Below are 21,784 nucleotides of genomic sequence, written 5' to 3'. Positions count from 1 at the left end.
AGGGGACAGGACGAGAGGGAATGGCCTCAAGCTCTGCCAGGGGAGGTTCAGGCTGGACATCAGGAAAAAATATTTCATGGAAAGGGTGATTGGTCCCTGTCAGAGGCTGCCCAGGGAGGGGGTTGAGTCCCCTTCCCTGGAGGGGTTTAAGGGACGGGTGGACGAGGTGCTGAGGGACATGGGTTAGTGATTGATGGGAATGGTTGGACTCGATGATCCGCTGGGTCTCTTCCAACCTGGTTATTCTGTGATTCTATGATTCAGGGTCCCCTTCAGGGTCGGGAAGCGGCGGGGCTGGGCTGCTGGGGGCTGCCCCCATCTTTGAGGGGGTGAGGGGGGGGCGCTTCCCGCCTTCTGGCTGCGAAGGGGGCGGGGCCTTCATCAACGTCTCTATGCAGGGGGCGGGGTCTCTGCAGGGGGCGTGGCCTCTGTAACGGTTTTATACCCAGGGAGAGGTCTATGTGTGGTGGGCGTGGCCGGGGGCGTGTCTTCAGTTTGTGGGCGTGGCCTATCGGAGCGGGATTTCTATTCACAGACCCAGTGGGGGCGTGGCCACGTCGGGGGCGTGGCCATTATATATGGCGTTTGGTTCGGTGGGCGGGGCCCCTGGAGGGACAATTGAGGGGGCGTGGCTTCCATAAAGGAGGTGCGTCGTGTGGGGGGCGTGGTCTATACGTAGAGTATGTGTGAATAGGGCGTGCTCTATTGGGGGCGTGGTCAGCGAATGGGGCGCGTCCGGCGTCGGCGCCTGCGCGGTGCGCGGCGCGGGGGGAAGATGGCGGCGCACGGAGCCGCGGCGGGCGGCGCGGCGCTGAAGCGGTTAATCCAGCAGTTCTCCGCCATCACGGGTGAGGCGAGGGCCGTGGAGGGGGTGGAGGGAGGCGCGGGGCCCCGGCCGGATCCACCCGTTGCCGTGGGCACCGGCACCGCCGCCGGGACAGGGCGCCGGGGCACCCGTGCAGCCCGGCCTGCAGCCGCGGCGGGGAGGGGCGGGGGCTGCGGGTGACAGCGGGGAGGGGCGGCGGGGGAAGGGACCCAGCCCTTCCTGGCCCACCCCGGCCGTGGGTGAGGGGATCTGAGGGCTGCAGCCGCTCTGCTGTGGGGACAGGCTGGGAGAGCAGGGGGTGTGCAGCCTGGAGAAGAGAAGGCTGAGGGGAGACCTCAGAGCAGCTTCCAGGGCTGAAAGGGGCTCCAGGAAAGCTGGGGAGGGGCTCTCTCCAAGGGCCTGGAGTGACAGGATGAGGGAGAATGGCTTTAGATTGGAAGGGGGAGGATTGAGATGAGACATTAGGAAGAAAATCGTCACAATGAGGGTGGGGAGGCCCTGGCCCAGGCTGCCCAGAGCAGGGGTGGCTGCCCCATCCCTGGAGGGGTTCCAGGCCAGGTTGGATGGGGCTTGGAGCCCCTGATCCCGTGGGAGGTGTCCCTGCCCACGGCAGGGGTGGGACTGGATGGGTTTTGAGGTGCCTTCCATGATTCTGTGGCGGATTGGTTGTTTTGGAAAGCCGGTTCCCTCAGTCAGTTTGATGTTCTCCGTGATTCCGTGTAACAGTGCGGATCCTTTAGGACTGGTTTGTCTCGACAGTTTCACAGGGCACTGTCTCGTACTGGCCTGTTCAGACTAGAGCTTCTTGAGTCTTCTCAGAAAATCTGAGAGACAACCAACTGTATTGTGCCCTGACTGAAGTTGTCTGGGATTCTGATGCCGTGGGAAGTGTTTTCTTCCTTGTGGTGACTTGCAGTTAGCCTGGTAAGAATTCCTGCAGATCCCAAAGCTGCTGCCAGACTGGTTCAGCTGTGCTGTGCCACTCTGCCCATGTGAAAATAAACTCCAGCAGAGACAGATGCTGTAAGGAGCAGACGTTGGGCACCCGAGAGCTTCCATGGATGAGGGCACTTCTGCTGGTGATCTGTTTTTTCAGTAGAAGCTGAGAGGTAGCAGCTGAAGAAGGAGCTGCAAGTGATGCTGAGAGCTGGTGTTTCATCCTGAACAGCAAGAATAGGACTAGATTTAGTTGTGCTTCAGATTGATTTTCATAAACGTAGTCATCATACAAATAACTGTATAGGCAAGTGTTGCGTTCTCTCTCTTGGCTTTTTTCCTCCTCTTAAGTGAACTGAGCTTCTGCTGGATTTGCCTTTTGCTGCTTTGTTTTTGCCTTTTAGTACCATGGGTGAAACAGGATATCTTTCCTTCCATCTCTAAATAGCTGTTACAAGTGGGTAAAAAGGTTCAGCAGCTGATTTAGTGCCATCCTTGTTAACATGTTAGATCAGGTTTGAATTTGTTTCACATCTGCCTACTACGAGTGCTTGGAAAATTGTACCAGGGAAAGCTCTGACCTCTAGAAGAAAAAGAAAAACCATGCTAAAACCCTGCGGTGGCTTCTGCTGAGTTTTGTCTCTGTGGAAGGAAGCAGCCTGGGTGTCCTGTATGCAGGTGTTCCCTTCCCCCTCATTTTATAGCTGTACTTCAGAGACAAACTGTTCTAATTCTTGATGCTTTGAGAGAGCCAGCTTGCCCATCAGCCGCTCCCAGCAGTTCCATTCGAAATGCTTTCTGCGGAATGCTTTAATTTTTCTTTGCTGTTCCAGGTGCCAGTGAAAGCGTAGGAAGGCACATGCTGGAAGCGTGCAACAACAACCTGGAGATGGCTGTCACCATGTTCCTGGACGGCGGTGGGATTGCTGAGGAGCCCAGCACCAGCTCCGCAGGGGTGTCCGCTGTTCGACCGCACACCGAGTACGTTCCTCATCAGTGTGTTTGTGAAAATGGGGGGTTGTCCTTGGAACTGGATGGCACCAGGCAGCACAAATAAGACAATTGTCACCTGTAACCTGCTGTTGGCTCGCTGCAAGATGTGCTGCTTTGGTGATCTTGTTAAATTGATGGCGCCAGTATTGGGTGAATAAGTTCTTGTTACACAAGTTGTTGTGTAGATCAACATAAGGACAGAGCCTTGAGCAGCCTGGTCTGGTGGGAGGTGTCCCTGCCCATGACAGGAGGTTGGAACTGGATGGGCTTTGAGGTGCCTTCCAACCCAAGCCATTCTGTGATTCTAAGCCAGTCTCTCTTGCAGGTACTTCAGAAGTTCCCTGTATCTTATACAAACCGTTTTCTGCAGAGCTCAAGACATTAAAGTGAGGATCCAGGAGTAACAGAGCGTGACTTTTAAATTACCCCAGTAATCTTGCTTTATGCTAATTTGGCAGTTAGAGAGCTCTGTTCTTTTGGTCCTTATAAAGGTAGTGACCTTAGTTCCACTAGCCTGGAGCAACAGAGGCTGAGAGGAGACCTCATCACTGTCTACAACTCCCTGAAAGGAGGTTGTAGCGAGGTGGGTGCTGGGTTCTTCCAAGTAACAAGCCATAGGACGAGAGGAAATGGCCTCGAGTTGTGCCAGGGCAGGCTCAGATTGGATGTTGCGTAACATTTCTTCCCTGAAAGGCTTCTTGGGCCCTGGCAGAGGCTGCCCAGGGAGGTGGTGGAGTCCCCATCCCTGGAGGGGTTTAACAGGTGGCTGAGGTGCTCGGGGGTCTGGGTTAGTAGTAGACAGGCGTGGTTGGACTTGATGATCTCAAAGGTCTTTTCCAACCAAACTGTTCTATGATTCTTTTTGTAAGGGTTTTATTGCTTTAAGCAGACCCAGGTTTGGCACTGGAAGGGCTCGGTTGTGTACACTGGTGCGTAGAGGGATAAGCAACTACAGAATCTTGCACATCAGGTGCCAGTGAAAGAAGGAGTTGTCTGCTTGAGCAGAGTCTTTCAGCACTGCCTGTTGCTGCGTCTGCTTGGGAGCAGTGGAATATTTTGAGTGGAAGCTAACTGGTGTAAGCCACATACATTAAATGTTCTAAATTAAGCCTCACCGTGCTTTTGTCTTGATGGAAGTCTTCTGCTTCAGGTGAAAGGCAGCTAACTTTAACAGAAAATCCTTGCCATTCCTGCTTCTGAAACACGTGTGTAAATTTAAACAACTCTTCTAGTGCTGACCTTTACGGTTGATGTTAAGAGCTTGAGCCTTTGGCAGGTAGTGAAGTGAAAACTCTGTGTCTGTAGGTGCTGGAGTTGTTTTTTGTAAACAGCTTCTGGCAGGCAGTGAGTTCAGATTCCAGTCTTGCAGAGTGTACCGAGTCCTGCCTCAGTGCCAGGGCTGGGGGTGAGTGGGAATGGTCTCCTGAGGTTTGTTCTGACCCCACATCTCTGGATTCCATGCGGTGGTACAGCAGCATCCTCAGCTGGCTCAAGGTCAGGAGCCTTTGGAGCACAATGGGATGTGGTTTGTATGGTTCTTGGATTATCATCATCACTCTGATTTCTTTTTTTCTTTCTTCTTTAACAGGGATGAAGTACGACCTCCAATTCCCCCAAAGCAGGAAATTTTAGTGGAGCCAGAGCCCTTGTTTGGAGGTGGGTTTGCATTTTATTTTGGGTTTTGTTCTCTTTGCCTTGAGCTGAGCTGAGCAACAGGAGAAAACCAGAACTCACTGAATATGAAGAAAGCATCATATGTATTTTTACTTACCTTTTTTTCCCTGCTACAACTCTTAATACCACGTAATTTGATTGCGTGCTTGGAAATACACCAGTGATGTTGTAGTCCTCGCACATTGGAAATGCAGCCTTCCCAGTGGTGCTAATTTGCCAACTCAAATTTCACAAGACACTGATCAACAGCCAATTAATTAGCTGTGCTCAGCATCCCTCTGTGTTCTGGGGGTTCAGAGCCATCCGATGCTGCTGCCAGGGTGTTCCAGGTGCTGGGTTAACAGCTCGAGATGTGGCTGACAAGTGAAATTGAAGAGGAGAAACGCCTGCTACTCGGGGGGGAGGGGGATCAGAAAGTGCTGAACTGGATAATTTTCTCTGTTTCTCACTTGGGGATTTAATTTGCCATGCGCCTGGTTTTCTTGTTTATGTTCTGAAGCTGTTTATTGCTTGCTTTTGAAACCTTGTTGTCTTCTAAGGTGATGGAAATGCCGTTTTCTTTTGGCTGCTTGTCTAAAAGACTGATCAGAACTCATGTCATACATTCTTTTTACAAGGACATGTAGTGGCAGGATGAAGGGGAATGGCTTTAAATCGGAAGGGGGAAGAGTTAGATTAGGCATTAGGAAGAAATTCTTGACAATGAGAGTGGGGAGGCCCTGGCGCAGGTTGCCCAGAGCAGGGGTGGCTGCCCCATCCCTGGAGGTGTCCAGGGCCAGGTTGGAGGAGGCTTGGAGCAGCCTGGGCCAGTGGGAGGTGACTGGGTGGCCATTAAAGTCCCTTCCAACCCAAGCCATTCCATGACTGTCTGTTGGTGCTGTGCCAGCACTTGCGCTGCGTGCCGATGGGCCCCCCAGAAAGGTCCAGCTTTAAACTTTGTGCAGTAGCGAGACGCGTGTTGTTTCTAAGGTTTGCTGGAGGGAGGATGTGGTAGGACACTCATCTTACAAACAACTGATTTCCATCCTGCCAGCCTCCTCCAGCCCAGCCTTACTCCAACATCATTCCCTCTTTGCATTCCTGTTCTGTTTTCTGAATGTACTCACATGTCATTCTTTTGGTACTGTGCTTCTGAGGTAACTCTTGTTTCTTTTTTAAGCTCCCAAGAGACGCAGACCGGCGCGCTCAATATTCGATGGCTTTCGGGATTTCCAAACCGAAACCAGTAAGTGTTTACAGAGCAGTAAGCCAGAGATTCTGGTTTTTAATGCAAGTAGGATTGAAAAGGAGTTTTGGTTGTAGGGTCTGGCAGCTTTCAGCAGCTGAATGATTTTAAATTGCCTTCTTTACAGCACAGGTTTGGTTTTTTAATGACATTACCAGGCTGTTTGTTGTTGTGGTGTCAGTAGTTCTTGCTGACATGTCTTTTCCTCATTTGTGGTGCAGTTAAAGTTGTTGATTTATTGTCCTGGGATGGCTGAAGGGACACTCCTTGGACATACAAAGCCAGTAATGAGGGTGCCGGTCCAAGCACTTGCCTGTAAAGTCAAACCTGCAGACAGTGTGTTCTGGCTGCTTTGGTAGGGCAGATATTTTCTTGATAACTCCCCAAAAAATAATTTTTCTGCTCAAAATGGAATTGAAAGGGGAAAGGATCTGACAGGCATGTAGGAACTAACTGCATCCACTGAATTTTTCTTGGGAAGAATTTTTCTTGGGAGGGTTTGCCTTACACAGCAGCTGCTCTCATTCAGCATGCTCTAGCTCTGCGACTCCAGTGTGACAGTAAGAGCACACAGCCAATAATAAAACCATCTGTGAGTATTCTAATTCCACTTCCTTTCCACTTGGGGCTCTGCAGTTCGACAGGAGCAGGAGCTACGGAATGGAGGGGCGGTGGATAAGAAGCTGACTACTCTCGCAGACCTCTTCAGACCTCCCATTGATCTGATGCACAAAGGCAGCTTCGAAACGGTATGTTGTGAGATTCTGGTGCGGTTCCTTATGCAATGACTGCGTGGAAGCCTCGTGTTGGGCTGCTGGCGTGGATGGGTCCGTTTGCTGGATGATCGGAATGCTACGAAGAAGTGATAAGTATTTGATGGACAGCATAAGGAAGTGTTAGTTTCTTATGGAAGGGCTTGCACATTGTTTATGTTTTGGTGTTGGTGTGGCAGATCCCACTTGGTGGGACTTTAGTGTGCGAGGGAGGCTGGTCACAGTGGGAATGTTGTGCCTCTGAATCACAGAACAGTTTGGGCTGGAAGGGACCTCAAAGCCCATCCAGTCCCACCCCTGCCATGGGCAGGGACACCTCCCACTGGATCAGGGGCTCCAAGCGTTTCTGAGCTGAAATGTCCAGAGTCACTAAAGAGTCTGTGTTTGAGGAGCGTGGCGTGGTTGTATGATCCGGCTGTTCAGAGTTTGCGCGAGGGACTTTTAGCTGTCGTTTTCTGACTTTCATGAGCTTTAGTGTGTGTTGAGCTTCAGAGTTGCCTCTTTCAAGTGGAATCTGTTAGTAAGAAATCACTGCAGTATAATAAATAAACCAATTGCACACCTCATGTGCTTTGGAAAGAGCGGCACAGATTTCTTCTAATCTCATGAGTCACAGGTGTTCGTCTCTTCATGATACGGTGTGAGATAGGATTTAATTTCGGGGGTACACACCAAACCGACTGGCTTTACATTTTGTGTGCAGGGAGGAGACAGCTCTGGCACATGCGGTTCTCTGCTTAACACTCAGCTTTTTAGTGCTTCCATGAGGCAATTGGAATGTTCAGAGTTTCAAGTCTGTCTATAAGGTTTCCTCATTTGACGACTTAAGCCTTTACAAGTTAAACCTTTTCTAGCTGCTCCCTGCTTTACTACTGGGTTGTTTCTTTGGCCCTGGTGAGCAGCAGTAGTTTGTAAGTGCAGTTATCTTTGCAGAAGGGCCTTTTAGAGCAGGCGTTTGCATAAGCATAGCCTAGAGGTGCTCCTTTGGCCCAGAAATGGCTGGGTGACTGTGCCCTGGCCCGGTGTGAGTGTAGCACAGATGGGATGTTTCTTGTTGGATAATCTTGTGCTCTGACTTTGTGTCACTTGTTCTCCTCCACACTGAATCATGCACCATTAGCAGATGTCCAGGAGGTCACAAGATGTTGGCTTCGCTTCCCTGTTTCGCTCTGCTGATTTAACGGAGCGACACATTTCAACAAAGCTGAGCAAGGAAGAGCTGCTGCAGTGTCTATAAACCAAAAAAGTTGAATGAGAGGATAAATGTTATTTCTAATAGCAAAAGAACTAGAGGTTTTCCAATGAGATCCAGTACTAAGCTTAAAACAAGATTTCTTTCACATTTTGCTTAACCAGATTGCTGGTCTGTTGCTTGAATTGATGAAAAATGGGATGGGTAGAAAGGGTAAAAGTAAACTTGGGACAGATTGATTTTGTTTTGGGGTGGGTTTTTGCACCTGGCCCATTTTATCTGCAATCCACTGCCTATCTTTGAAAGTTCCTCGTCTACTGATTGCTGAAAGCTTGAACAGAGAGAGTTGCAAAGTGGTTGTTCTGCACTCACCGTGTGTGGTCTTTAAGTGCCTTTATACCTCAAAGGGGGAGGAAGAATGAGGGGCAGAGAGGGAACCCTATTGAGTAAATGCAAGTCCTCTGTCAGTGATGCAACCTACTTGACTAGAAGGTGATCCACATGTTTATCATCAGGATGAGTGTGTCCCCTCTGCTTGCAGATCAATGTGACTGATCACACTCTTTCCCAAGCAAAAGCTTTGTTCAGTGCCCTCCCTGTTCCCCACCAAGTTCCTTTTCCCACCCTGTGCTTGGCTAGTTGGAATCCAGCAGCTCTGTTCGTCGGTGTGATTCTGTAAGTCAGCCAGGCTCGTTTAAAGTCAGCCTTTCATGCCTTCTGTTTTGTGGATGCCTTTTCCCAGCACCATCCATCTTCCTTGCTGTGAAGGGGTTTGGGTGGAAAATCCAGTGGCGTTAGATGCCATCACTGGTCGTTGCTGGCATTGGTTGTGCCTGGCTCTTCAGTTTGATCTCACAAAGCTTTTCTCTCTGCTTACAGGCCAAGGAGTGTGGTCAGATGCAGAACAAATGGCTCATGATTAACATCCAGAACGTGCAAGATTTTGCCTGTCAGTGTCTGAACCGGGATGTCTGGAGTAATGAGGCCGTCAAGAACATCATCCGGGAGCACTTCATTTTTTGGCAGGTGAGAAGTGAAACGGGGCCGTGTGGGTGACGTGGTATCCTGGGCAGGGAAAAAAACCAGACTTCTTTGAATACAATGGCACTACTGTGGTTCTGGTGAGCTTGAAGAGCAGATAGAGATATAGTTCATGGATCTGGATGTAGTTCATGGATGTGGATGTTCTTCACGGATACACATTGGAATGCAAGAACTGCCTTTTGCTTGTAGCTGTTAGAGGTGTTGTTCAGCTCGTCAGAGTCACCGAGGGCAGTGCCCACCATCTGTAACACACGCTGTCAAAGATACACTTGACGTTTTCAACATGCAGGTTGTGTTCCCTCTCCACTTGGTAATTTGCTTCCCGTGTGGCGTTGCAGGTGTACCACGACAGCGAGGAAGGGCAGCGATACATACAGTTCTATAAACTAGCAGACTTCCCCTACGTCTCCATCCTGGACCCCAGGACAGGTAAGGTCATTGACAGCTGGTGACCCGCAGTTCATATCACCCAGGAGAAGGGCTGGCAGCTGGAGGCTGGAACACGTAGAATCATGGAATCATTGAGGTTGGAATAGCCCTCTCAGCTCAACCATCAGCCCAACTGCACCGTGCCTGCTAAACCATGGCCCAAAGTGCCACCTCTACACGGTTTTGAACCTCTCCAGGGATGGAGACTCCACTGCTGCCCTGGGCAGCCTCTGCCAGGGCTTCATCACTCTGTCAGTGAAGAAGTTTTTCCTAATATCCAATCTGAACCTGCCCTGGCGCAACTTGAGGCCATTCCCTCTCATCCGATCACCTGTCCCTTGGGAGAAGAGCCCAGTACCCACCTCACCACAATCTCCTTTCAGGCAGTTGTTGACAGCGATGAGGTCTCCCCTCAGCCTCCTTTTCTCCAGGCTAAACAGCCCCAGGTCCCTCAGCTGCCTCTCAGAACCCTTGTTCTCCAGCCCCTTCCCCAGGTCTGTTCCCTTCTCCAGATGTGCTCCAGCCCCTCAGTGTCCTCCTTGGAGTGAGGGGCCCACAACTGAGCCCAGGATTCAAGGTGCGGCCAGGGGGACGATCCCTTCCCTGCTCCTGCTGGCCACCCCGTGGCTGATCCAAGCCAGGAAGCCGTTGGCCTTCTTGGCCACCCAGGCACGTCCTCACAGCACATGTTACCCTCACCGGGAGAATTTTAGCCACGTTATTTTATTCCCTGAGAGACCTTCTTGTCCCTGAAGAAGCAGAGCAGTGTGTTTTGGAGGCATTCAGGGGCAGAACTCCAGGGCTGGCTGAAGTTTCGAGTGGTTATCATACCTGGGAACAGTGAGTGCTTTGCTTAGACAGGGAAAATAGTTCCACCTGGTGGTAAAAGTCTGGAATTCACTTCTTTTAAGTGTCCCCTTAAAAGCTCCTTGAAGATAGTGACGAGTAAACTACAGTATTTGTAAGCATGACATGAATCTGCTTCTTGCACAGCAGCTTTGTGAGGCTCAGCGATTAAATTGCATCTTGATTTTGGAAAGCCAGTTTGACTTTGAGTTTGTTGTTTGGTTTGGTTTTTTTTTTTCACCTGAACAATTTAGGTTCTACCTCCTCTTCCAGGTCTTTGAAATTGTTACTTTTTCTTTTGCATCCCAACATCCTTTCTTCTTTTATCATTATGTAATGCAACTACATTAGTTGTCTGGTCTTCTGCTTCTCGAGACTGAAATTTCTGTAATCAGAGCTGAGATTTCTTGCTTTTTGACTTAAGCCACCCAAACTTATTTATTTTTCATGTTGAAACTGAAGTCAGGGTGGTCTTCTTAGTGCTTTACTGATGAAAAAAATGTTATTTGCTAAGTTACAGGACCAAAGTGGGCAAGAATGTAGAAATGCTTCTCCATAAACATAGTGGTTTGCCTTTTTTTCATTTTGAAGCCTTATTCACCATTCTGTGCACACAGTCCTGTAGGTAAAAAGAAAAAAATGGAAAGAAACAGGCTCTGTATTTATGTTTGCACACGATTGAAAGTCTTTCAGTGGAGTGGAAGGAGGAAGCTTTGTGATGATCAGGTATCAGCCTGTAGGAAGCTGCAGTGTCACAAATATGGACCCTTGCAGAGCACACACGCAGGAGGGAATTGGGGTGTTTGGCGGCTAAGCTGCCATCTTCTGCTGAAATTCTCGTTTGTGACACCTTTTGTTCCCCAGGCCAGAAACTTGTGGAGTGGCACCAGCTGGACGTGACTTCTTTTGTGGACCAAGTGACTGGTTTCCTGAGCGAGCATGGCCAGCTGGATGGCCATTCCACCAGCCCTCCTCAGAAGCGGTCTCGCTCTGTAAGTATGAGGCCCTCCAGGAGGACTGGAGAAACTGGGAAGCACAATGCTAGCCTGTCTTCACCCAGCTGTGCTGATTTCCTGCTCAGCAGAACTGTAGAATCATGAAATGGTTTGCTTGGAAGGGACCTCAAAGCCCATCCAGTCCCACCCCTGCCATGGGCAGGGACACCTCCCACTGGATCAGGGGCTCCAAGCCCCATCCAACCCGGCCTTGGACCCCTCCAGGGATGGGGCAGCCACCCCTGCTCTGGGCAGCCTGGGCCAGGGCTTTTGTTTTGGATGTAGCAGTCACAGAATCGTGCGTGTGTGGCAGGAGAATATATGACACCATGCAAAGCTCCAAGGAGGAGTCATTAAGCAGTCCTAGCACGACTGGCTTTCCACGGTGTTTGCTCCTGACAGTGTTAGTAGCTTCTCTGTGGGAGACTGATGTCCTCTTGGCTTTCAGTGTGTATTGAAAAGCAATTCATAGTTGTGTTTTGTCTGTATTCACCAGGAGAGCCTCATCGATGCCAGTGAGGACAGCCAGCTGGAAGCTGCTATCAAAGCCTCGTTGCAGGAGACACATTTTGATTCCTCGCAGCCCAAACAGGACAGTCGGTCGGACGAGGAATCGGAGTCGGAGCTTTTTTCGGGAAGCGAGGAGTTTATTTCAGTTTGTGGATCTGAGGAGGAAGAGGAATCAGAACCTCCTGCCAAGATAAGGAAGTCTCCACATAAGGACTTTGGGCACAAAAAAGAGGAGAGCCGGAGGCCCCAGCCTGAGCCTCCTGCACGGACTGAGCCTGGGACATCAAATTGCAGAGCGCTGTCCTGCGTTAACGCAGGGGCACCGGAGGAGTCGGCTGACAAGCCTGACAGCACGTTGCGGGCCCTAAATGTGAACGGTGAGTGGCCACTTTCTATGCTGAAAGCACGGTGTCACTCCTTGCTTTGATAGGCTGGAGCGAAGGGAGGGCATCCAGAGGGACCTGGACAGGCTGGAGAGGTGCGGCTGTGGGAACCTCATGGAGGACAAGGACAAGGTCCTGCTCCTGGGTCACAGCAATCCCAAGCACAAATCCAGGCTGGGTGGAGAATGGATTGGGAGCAGCCCTGAGTAGGACTTGGATGCTGGGGGAGGAGAAGCTCAATGTGAGCCGGCAACAGGTGCTCAGAGCCCAGAAACCACCCGTGTCCTGGGCTGCATCCAGAGCCATGGGACCAGCAGGGAGGGAGGGGATCCTGCCCCTCTGCTCCGCTCTGTGAGACCAACCTGGAGCCCTGGGTCCAGCTCTGGAGTCCTCAGCACAGGGAGGACATGGAGTTGTTGAAGCGAGCGCGGAGGGGGCCACGGAGATGATCCGAGGGCTGGAGCAGCTCCTGTACGAGGCCAGGCTGAGAGTGTTGGGGTTGTTCAGCCTGGAGAAGTAAGAAGGCTGCGGGGAGACCTTAGAGCAGCTTCCAGTGCTGAAAGGGGCTCCAGGAAAGCTGGGGAGGGGCTCTGGATCAGAGGGAGCAGGGATAGGATGAGAGGAAAGGTTTTCATCTGAAAGAGGGGAGATTGAGGTGAGATCTTAGGGAGAAATGTTTTGCTGTGAGGGTGGGGAGGCCCTGGCCCAGGTTGCCCAGAGCAGGGGTGGCTGCCCCATCCCTGGAGGGGTTCCAGGCCAGGTTGGATGGGGCTTGGAGCCCCTGATCCAGTGGGAGGTGTCCCTGCCCATGGCAGGGGTAGCACTGTATGGGCTTTGAGGTCTCTTCCAGCCAAAACCGTTCCATGATTCTGTGATTCTCTGTCTCACTCCCTCCTCAACTCCAGACATGTGACCGGTTTGCCTCTCGCCAGCCCTGCTTTGGTGTGGTGATGCCACAGACCATGGAGTCGTGTTGGTTGCTGAGCTCAGGTTCTTACTGTGAGACTGTGCCACAAATATAGCACATGTTGGTGTCACGCAGGAGCACGTGGTGGGAATCCTGCCGGTGTGGCAGGAGGAAACGGAGTCACCTCATACTCACTTTGCTTGGTGGCCTGGGCTGAGCTTCAGTAGCGAGACTGGCCAGCGCAAGCGAGACCCCAGAGGCTCTGTTCCTGCCTGCAGATGAGCTGGCATGCAGCGGGGCGAGGTGGTCTTGGAGGCAGAGGGATCACAGTGTGCTTTTCTCTGGGAGCACTGACTCGTTCCAGTTGGTACTGTTAATTCTTGAGCCCCGATTTTGTGTTTTTAAACTTGTGGTGGACGCGTATCCTCACGGACTGGAGCCTTGTCCTGTCCCTGTGCCCGACCCAGCCGTGCTGTGCAGCAGAGCTCGGTTCTGCTGCCTTGCTCTTTGCTAACTTGTAGTAACTCCCTTTATTCCAGGACCAAAGAAGGCACGACTGATGCTAAGGTATCCAGATGGAAAGAGGGAACAGATCTCACTGCCTGAACAAGCTAAACTGCTGGTGAGTGGAGTCAGTCGGAATCCTGGTTTGAATACAGGAGAACTGAAACTGGAGAGTTTCTTTTCCTGTTGAAATCAGATCTGGTGAAGTGGAGTGGCCAGGGAGCGCTGGCGCTGCCATTCTGTTGTGTCCCTTCCGTGTCATTCCTTTCTTCCGACTGAGAAACTCTGCTGAGTCTCTTTTATTCCCATTGCTGTGTGGGTTGTGCGTGCACTCCAGTGTCTTCCTTAGCCACAAAGTGGCTGCTTTCCAAAATTACTCTAAATGGCTTTTGCATTAATCATTAAATGACCAAAGGGTACTCTCGGCTCACTCCTGAGACGGGGGGTTCTGAATGGAACGGTTCAGCCACTGCCTGTGGTCAGGCAACGGTAAAATCAAAGATAAAGCTCTTCATTCTTTTCCTTCCTCTCTTTCACCGTATTTCCCCACTCCCCTGCGGACGTGGATGACAGAGCAAACTTTGGAGGAAGTTGTCCTAGAATAGATTTGTTATGATATTATTTCATTACTGAGCTTCCAGTGTGCATCTCAACTGCACTTTGGGCTGTTTGAGCTTGGAGAAGGCAATGTGGATGGTGTTTCCATCAGGGTTTTGCAGGTGCACGTCTGGAATCAGTGTGTAAAGTATCCCTGTTAGCTGAAAGTGGCCAGTTAAGCTCATTTCCATATAACCAACTGAAAAGCTCTGTACTGAAGTCTTGGGGAAGGCAAAAGTCCACCTCTTGAGAAGGATCTTGTGCAGATTTACCAGAAAAATGTCACATCTCTTATGGAAAATGTGACTGTAACCGAGCCTGCAGCACTCTGGGAATGTACAGGGTCTCAAGCTCATATTCTCACCGGTAACTCTTTTGCTTGGCAGTAAAAGAACAAAAAGTGGCTTTTGCTACACTGTCAGTGCTCTCAAAGCCATATGTGGGCGGGTAGGATGAGGAGCAGTGCTACATGTGGAGTCCTGGGGCTGAAATTCAAAGGCTGAGCAACACTGGCAGAGCCTCGCTCGCAAGTGCAGGAATCAGCTTTGCTTTCAGACCTTGGCTGTGGCTTTGTTGCTGTGTAATCTTTTCCCAAGTGCTCTTTTATATCTTAACTGCTTTTTTTTTTTTGTTATATAAAGTTGTCCTTATCATTAAACATGCAGCACTTTTGAATATTTAATTATTTGTATGGGTGATAGATAGTTGTGATACTGATATATTCCTGATAGCCTTCTGGTTTGACTCCTTTTATGGCCTGTGGTGCTTAAAGGAAGTTAATCGTGGCATGTGATTTCCTTTGCTGCTGTCTGCTCAACAGTCAGCAGAGGGGCCTAGGTGAGTCAAGGTTTGTGGGTAAGGAGATCTCCTTATTGCAGAGCTGAGCAAGCAGCTTTTGTGCTCACTTTATATGGTCCTCTAAAGCCTTTTGAGCAAATCAAGATTGAATCTCAGATGCTTCTTTGCAAGCTTCTCTTCCATGCTGGTTTTTTCAGCCCTTATCACTTCCATTTTAAAGCTGTCCAAAAAGAAGCTGTTGAAGGAGGCAGTTGTAGTTTAGGAGTTTGAACTGATGATGTGGTGTTGCTTTCCCAACAACACCGTAAAGGAACTTTGATCATCCTTGTTGCCTGAAAAGGAAGTCAAACCCACTTATTTGCGTTCCTCATCGGACACAGACACAGTGATCTGCAAAGCCTGTTGGGGAATGGGTTGAGAGTGAAGGTTCAAGCGACAGAGTCCTCATACCGAGGGTTTGCGTCTCCATTTAGATGAATTTGGAAGAAATCTCTGTGCAAGTTCTACCCTGGCTGGTTTGCAGTCATCAAATCTTGGAGGAATCCATGTTGACAAGGATCCTTGGAGATGATCTGTTGAAAGCAAGGCTGTAGATGAGGTTATCCAGCTTCCTCTCTGTCTGAGCCTTAGAATGCTTCCAGCAAGGGATGTTCCACCACTTCCCTGGGCGACTTGCTCCAGAGTTTAACTTTTCTCACAGTAAAGAATTCTATCCAGATGAATTTTCCCCTGGAGTGACTCTGGTGCGTTGCCTCTTGCCACTGTGCGTCCTCATGAAAGAAATACCATCTTCTCTGCACTGGAACACCACGGTTCCCCTGCGAGTTGCCATCCTCCCTGTGTTTGTGTCTTGCTTCTGGCCATCTCGTTCTGTCTGCATCACGAGGCTTTGGTTCATTTGGCTGAGCTGCATCCTTACTGCTTTCCTACTCGTCTGCCCTGATGCAGCAGAACATGAGGATAAAATCAGACAGGGATGTAAAAGAGGGTCTCTACGCAAAATTTCAATGTTTTCTTTGCCTGTGATTACAAGCTTCTTTTTTTTTAAAGGAAAACAGAATATTTTTTACATTCTTTTGTGGTTTTTTTGAATCTTATGACCCTTCTTTGCCTTTCCTTCTCCCCAGGCTCTCGTGAAACACGTCCAGTCTAAAGGATACCCCAACGAACGCTATGAACTCCTGACCAACTTCCCCCGCAGGAATCTCTCCCACCTGGACTATGAGACCACGTTACAGGAGGCAGGCCTGTGTCCTCAAGAGACTGTCTTTGTGCAGGAAAGGAATTAACACCGTGGCCTCCCAGCCTTCTTTCCCTTCCCTCTTGGCCTCAGACACCGACTTGTTAAATATGCAGTTGAGGGCTGCAAGACTGCAATGCTGGAATTATGCAGGCAGCTGCCTGGCCCTTCTCTCTCTTCTTCCCTTCCCTTTCTCTATCGACCAAATGAAAGCGGTCAGAGTTTTACTTTATTCCTCAGCTTGGGCCCTGCAGGGAGCAGAGAAGAACATCTTTCCCTTATTTTTATGGAATAAAGTAAAATGATGATCAGTGGTGGGGCTTGGAGTGGCCGTGATACACATCCCCTTCTCGCTGCTGTTCTTAAATCTGTTCTGTTTAATTTATTTTTGAAACTAGTGTGTGATAAGGCACTGAGTCATCTCTCTGGGAGAGAGCGTAACCTCCAGCACAGCCTTTCCTTTGTTTTGATCCTCTCCAGGAAGGGTCTGCGTTAACCTGGTAGCCTTCTCAAGGGTTCACTTCTCTGGCACTCAGCGAAACCTGCGGTTTGGACAGGAGTGGGGTTGGGTCGTGGTGAGATGCTCTGCCCAGGCTGATTTGAAGGCTGCGAGGTTGCGTGTGTGTTCTGCTTTAAATGCTGCCAGGGCGCGTACTCAAAAAGCCAACCAACCACCAAAAGACCCCAAACTCAGTGGGACTGAGTGCTTGGCCCGGGGGAAGCTGTGTGTCTGCCCGTGGACCAGAGCTGCTTCCTTGGTAGAAATATGCGGGGTTGCCATTTGTTCTCTTCTGAAGTGTCTCCTTTTTACTTGCTCTCAGGATTTTGCCAATGATGCTAGAAGGCGGTAGGGTACCGGAAAGACCTTGGGCTCTCTGCAAACACCCGTCGTAACAAGCTGGCCGTTAGCTGGCTGCGTTTCCTCGCGTGGCGCTGTTTCCTCTGCTTTTGCAGGGCTTTAGAGCACAAGTCCTGAGCAGGTTTTCTTTTGTAACCGTACGTAGCCTTGTCCAACTGTGCAATGGATTAATGCTTTATGAAAGACTTCACAGCCTAGTGGCCAGAACGCTCTAGGCTGCTTTTTATTCCATTTTCCTGTCCATCTGGGTGGTTGTATGGAAAGCTGCTCCTTCGTTTCAGCTTTCTCAGCCCTGGCAGGCGCCCTCGTGCGTGCAGGGTGCCCTGGTTTCCCAGTGGCTTCTCCAGACATCGAGCTGTTGATCCATTGGTGTTAAAGTAGGAATTGGAGTGGGATAACAGCTAACTAACACTGCCGGCCTCAAGGTGGGCGTCAGCTGTGTGTATTTACAGCTCAGAACTCCTGCTTAGTGTGCTCTTCACCAGTGAGGAAGAAGGCATGTGAGACTTACCGTAACCGCTAACCGCTTCTGCAACTGCCGGGTCATTCAATTTGTTGAAGAGTGTAGCAGGCAGAAATTTACCACAGACTAAAGCTTTTTGAGATATTTTGCCTTTAACTTCATACTAGGCTGCACACTTTGGAGTCTTTAATCACAGAAAATGTCTTGCATTCCCCATGCCGATACTGGTTCAGAGCTGCCTTCTGTAACCGCACAGTTGTGTGAATTGATTCCCCTTCTAGACAAAAACTGGTTTGCGTTCCATTGCGGGATGCGGTATCGGGAAAGCAAAATCCAATCGCGGGTCCCTGATCAGTGGTTGGTGTGATGTCAGGTGTCACGTTTGGGTTGTAGAGAGGCCCTGTGGCAGAGGCTGCTCCCAGCACTTGGAGGTGAAGGAACCGTCCTCTTCTGCTCATTAGCAGCGTTTGGTGGTGGAGGGCCAGCTCGGTTTTGACAGGCTTGGGTTTATATCTGCTCCAGAAATGTTGTTCCACATCCACTTCTCTGGCAGTGAAGTTAAAATACAACGTTGACTCTGCCTTTTCAGTCCTGGCTCTGTCTTGTTGGTAGCTCATCTTCTTTCCCCCGGCCCCTGGTGGATGTGGGGCTGGGCTGGGAGATGTCGAAGCCATCGGATATAAAATACCTGTGGCATCGGCAGGGGAGGAGGGACTGCAGTACAGGCAGGAGCACAAGCTTCTGCTGTCACTGACGAGGTCGTGCACCGTCACGGCATTCCCTGCTGACGTGAAAAAGGTGGATAAAGGCTGTGCCAAACGTTTCTGGGGGTGCTGGCATTATTTCCATTAGGCGTTGAATTAAGGTCTGTGCTTTTGACGTGTCTGACGTTTGTGGAGTGAAGGATATTGCCCTTCCTTATAAATCAGATAAGTCGCAGGTAAATCAGATAAGCTGACAACCTCCATATTAAGAGAGTGTACGTGTTTGAGCGTAATAGCCTTGTGAGACGTGGCTGTCTGTGAGAGGCCCAGGAAGGCACCATTGTTCCCACGTAGATTTGAACAGCAATTTTGCATCAACACCCTTTCCAGAGCTCGCTAGGTCTGCTGCCGTGCTCTTAGAGGGAATAACTTGGCTGTCACGAACAACGTTCGTTGTTCATCGTGTTCCGCGTGGTCCCACTACTTTCATAGCTGCGTTTTGTAGGGACTCCCCAACTTTTACGCTCATGCCAGCTTCCACTTTCCTGGTGCTACGGTTTGTACCCTTGTGGAAACCAGCAACTGGGCTTAAGTGCATGCTTCAATCAATAAACCTCACAGCTGAGGAGCCTCATTTCTCCCTTTTTAGAAGCCTCCCACGAAACCGAGTGCTTAGGCTGATGAGCCTGTGGGCTGCTGAAAGCTTTTCCATTAAATGCACTGGGCTTCTCGATGGCCAAGGGGGAAAGTTTCGTTAAAGAACAGGAAATAAAAGCCCTCAAAAATGAAATGTCTTATCCGTGTGCACGAGGTGGTTGAGCGCAGCTGCCTGTGCAGAGGCCCAGTGCGTGGTTTGCAGCTCGGGGCAGGTCGAGAACGTGCTCCTTGCCTCTGGGATGCAGCGTCCAGGCTTTTTGAATCTGTTCTTGCCACAGCACCCAGGCTGTTGGCAGGGATCGAGAGCACCAAGGGCTGAACTGAAGCACTTTTGAGGGCGAGGGATCGCTTGGGCTGTGTTTGATCAGGGACCAAACAGCGGGATAGGCGTCAAATGTGGTGTTTGTGATGTTACAACGTAAAGAGACGGGTGACAGTGAGACCCGTGTGGGAGCAGCCGCGGCAGTGGGAAGGCACATGTCATTAATTTCTGTCCCATCTTAACTTATAGTAAACGTCACTACTTTCTTCTTGTTGAATCCATTTTTAGCCAAGGCGGTGCTGTATTCCAAGAGTGGGGGGAGCAGGGATGCCTGGTAGGTAGGTTAAGCGCAAAGACTTGGTCCGTAGAGGCTGGGTGTTCTCATCCAGCTGTTTTAAGAGATTTGGCTGCAACCGCTCCTCTCCCCGGCCCTTTCTATTTATTGACTTTAACAAGAGTGATTTGCTATAAATGGAACCGCCGCTGTTCTAAAGGCAAAACAAAAAGGCATGTTTTGAGCCCTGCGCCGGCCGTCTGCGTGGCTGGAACTGCCCGCAGTCACTTGTTTGGAGCTGATCCAAACGTGTTTGATGAGCGGGTTCCGTTCTGCACCGGTGGCGCTGCCGGGCTCGCTGGGGCTTGGCGCAGTTGGGCTCTGCCGGCGGCTCCGGCGGCGTTAACGGAGACCCTTTCTGAGATGCTCTCTGGGATTGGCTTTTCCTCCAGCCTCCTGAGAATCTCATCGTCCGTCCCCTCCTGATAAATAGAGCCATATGTACAGACTTACACATTTTTAATGGAAAACGCAGCCCTTCACCCCCGTGCCTCACCTTGCCTCGGTTTTACCTTCTCTTGGTTTAAATCAGTTTGTTCTGAGGGATGCGGTCGCCGTCTTTAATTGCTGCGAGTGCCCGCGGTACAGAGAGAAGTCGTTCTGTAACTGCTCGTTAAACGCCGCTCAGACTTTAAGGTGCAGGAGGAGAAACAGAGTACACGGAGCAGGGAATGAGGTGCTGCTTTAGAGAGCAGATGGGTGTGAGGAACCCTGGGGTGAAGCTCCCCTCGAGGCCGCGGTGCCTCAGTGGAGACGCCGGGTGCCAGGGGAGGCTGTTTCCTCAAGAGGGTGAACTGGCAGTTTCCAAATGGTTTGTGCGGGAGCGACTTTCTGCTCCGATGGCGACTTCACATGGGAGGAGGGAGAGGATCCATGCAGAAGATTTCAGCTCACTGTGCTGGGAGGGACCAAACTCAAGGAAACCTCTGATCTATGTACACAACTGCTGCATTTTTTATAAATACCTGTAAATGTCCTCTTGTAATATTGGATCCAGGAAATAAAACAAACTGTTTTCAGTAGCTGGTTCCATCTCTCGGGGTTATGGGGTGGGTTTTTTGGTGGGTGGATTCTAATGAACATCTTTGTGTCCAATTCTGGAATCCTCAGTATTGGAAGGACACAAAACTGTTAGAGCGAGTCCAGAGGAGGCCACGGAGATGATCTGAGGGCTGGAGCACCTCTGCTGTGGGGACAGGCTGAGAGAGCTGGGGTTATGCAGCCTGGAGAAGAGAAGGCTGGGGGGAGACCTTAGAGCAGCTTCCAGGGCTGAAAGGGGCTCCAGGAGAGCTGGGGAGGGGGTTCTTACAAGAGCCTGGAGTGACAGGATGAGGGGGAATGGCTTTAAATTGGAAGGGGGTAGGAAGAAATTCTTGATGCTGACGGTGGGGAGGCCCTGGCCCAGGCTGCCCAGAGCAGGGGTGGCTGCCCCATCCCTGGAGGGGTTCAAGGCCAGGCTGGATGGGGCTTGGAGCCCCTGATCCAGTGGGAGGTGTCCCTGCCCATGGCAGGGGTGGGACTGGGTGGGCTTTGAGGTCCCTTCCAAGAGAAACCGTTCTGTGCTTCTATGACCTGTCTCTGTGCTCTGTGGGGAGTTCCTGAGGTGCTCTTTGAGGTTAGTGTGGTGCAAGGAAAGACAATCGAGCAGACTTCCCTGCATCAGACTCTGCACTGTCACGCTGGGTGCTTTTCTCTTTCCTTTGCCTCCTGCTCTGGGAGTCCCAGCTTGGCAGAACAGTTTTGGATGCTGTAGCTTCCTGACGAAGCAAGGAGCCGAAGCTACAGTTTGGTTGGAAGACTCCAAATGTTTGTTGTTTCAGATCCTAGGAGCAAGGACGGCGCTTGCCCGAATCTGGAGCCCATTTGCAGCACGATGTCTGGTAATAAACACAACTGAGTCACTGACTTCAGTGCGAAGCATCCAGTTCCAGGTTGGAAGAGACCCACTGGATCATCGAGTCCAACCGTTCCTATCAAACACTAACCCATGTCCCTCAGCGCCTCAATGGAATTGCCTGCTCCCAGTGAGAGCTCCAGCCCATTCCAGAGGTAACGAAATCTTGAAGTGAGACTAAGTTTTAGTACCTTATAAGAAAAATAGAATCCTGGAATGCTTTGGGTTGGAAGGGACCTTAAAGCCCCCCCCCGAATCGCTGTGCGTGGGACCCCAGTCCTTAATTTGATTGCTGGGCTGACACTTTCATAATGAAGGTTTAAGTCCTCGTGTGAGCCATGCAGCAGCATGTGGGGCTAGGGAAGCTCTGTGGGGCTAAAATTAGCTTTTTATTATTATTATTACTACTACTGCTGTTCCGGGGTTGGGCTGGAGTGGGTGTAAGGGGAAGATCAGTGTTCCAGGCAGAGAGATTCACTCTGACGCTCCAGGCTGAATGACAAGGGGTGGCTGGGGGAGATGATTGAGCGGATCACGTGTGTGGCAACATAGGGAGCTCAGTTTGCCGTGACGTAGGGAAGGGCACAAGATGAGGTTGCAACACATTTTCTTCCAGCAGAGTGAAAAATGTTTTACCCCCTTTCTAAGTATAAAAGGAGAGGAACCGAGAAAAAAAAAAAGAAGGATTGTTCCAGACAGTCCTGCCTGTCCTACACATTTGGCCGTTGCTGCTTTTTAG

At 50.5% G+C, this 21,784-nt stretch overlaps 2 protein-coding genes across 3 annotated transcripts in view; one reads left to right on the top strand and one right to left on the bottom strand.

The window, feature by feature from the left end:
- The window catches only part of SNED1 (sushi, nidogen and EGF like domains 1), a 120,568-nt gene that overhangs the window by 28,855 nt on the left and 69,929 nt on the right, over positions 1–21,784 (bottom strand). The window lies entirely within an intron of this gene.
- Positions 743–20,173, top strand: UBXN7 (UBX domain protein 7). Its single transcript, XM_069865246.1, has 11 exons — positions 743–848; positions 2,596–2,743; positions 4,344–4,411; positions 5,589–5,654; positions 6,291–6,403; positions 8,499–8,645; positions 9,002–9,092; positions 10,803–10,930; positions 11,430–11,820; positions 13,273–13,355; positions 15,760–20,173. Exons 1-11 carry the CDS (start codon positions 776–778, stop codon positions 15,919–15,921), a joined length of 1,470 nt encoding a protein of 489 aa, XP_069721347.1. The 5' UTR covers positions 743–775; the 3' UTR covers positions 15,922–20,173.

Source organism: Phaenicophaeus curvirostris, chromosome 10 (genome assembly GCF_032191515.1).
Source record: "Phaenicophaeus curvirostris isolate KB17595 chromosome 10, BPBGC_Pcur_1.0, whole genome shotgun sequence".
Classification (NCBI taxonomy): Eukaryota; Metazoa; Chordata; class Aves; order Cuculiformes; family Cuculidae; genus Phaenicophaeus; species Phaenicophaeus curvirostris.
The sequence above is the reverse complement of the archived record's forward strand: the minus strand, read 5'-3'. Positions and strand labels throughout refer to the sequence as shown.

Coding starts and splice junctions, on each gene's coding strand:
- UBXN7 (XM_069865246.1), top strand. CDS start 776: ATGGCGGCGCACGGAGCCGCGGCGGGCGGCGCGGCGCTGAAGCGGTTA. Junction 4,412..5,588: donor GCCAGAGCCCTTGTTTGGAG/GTGGGTTTGCAT, acceptor TTCTTTTTTAAG/CTCCCAAGAGACGCAGACCG. Junction 9,093..10,802: donor CATCCTGGACCCCAGGACAG/GTAAGGTCATTG, acceptor TTTGTTCCCCAG/GCCAGAAACTTGTGGAGTGG.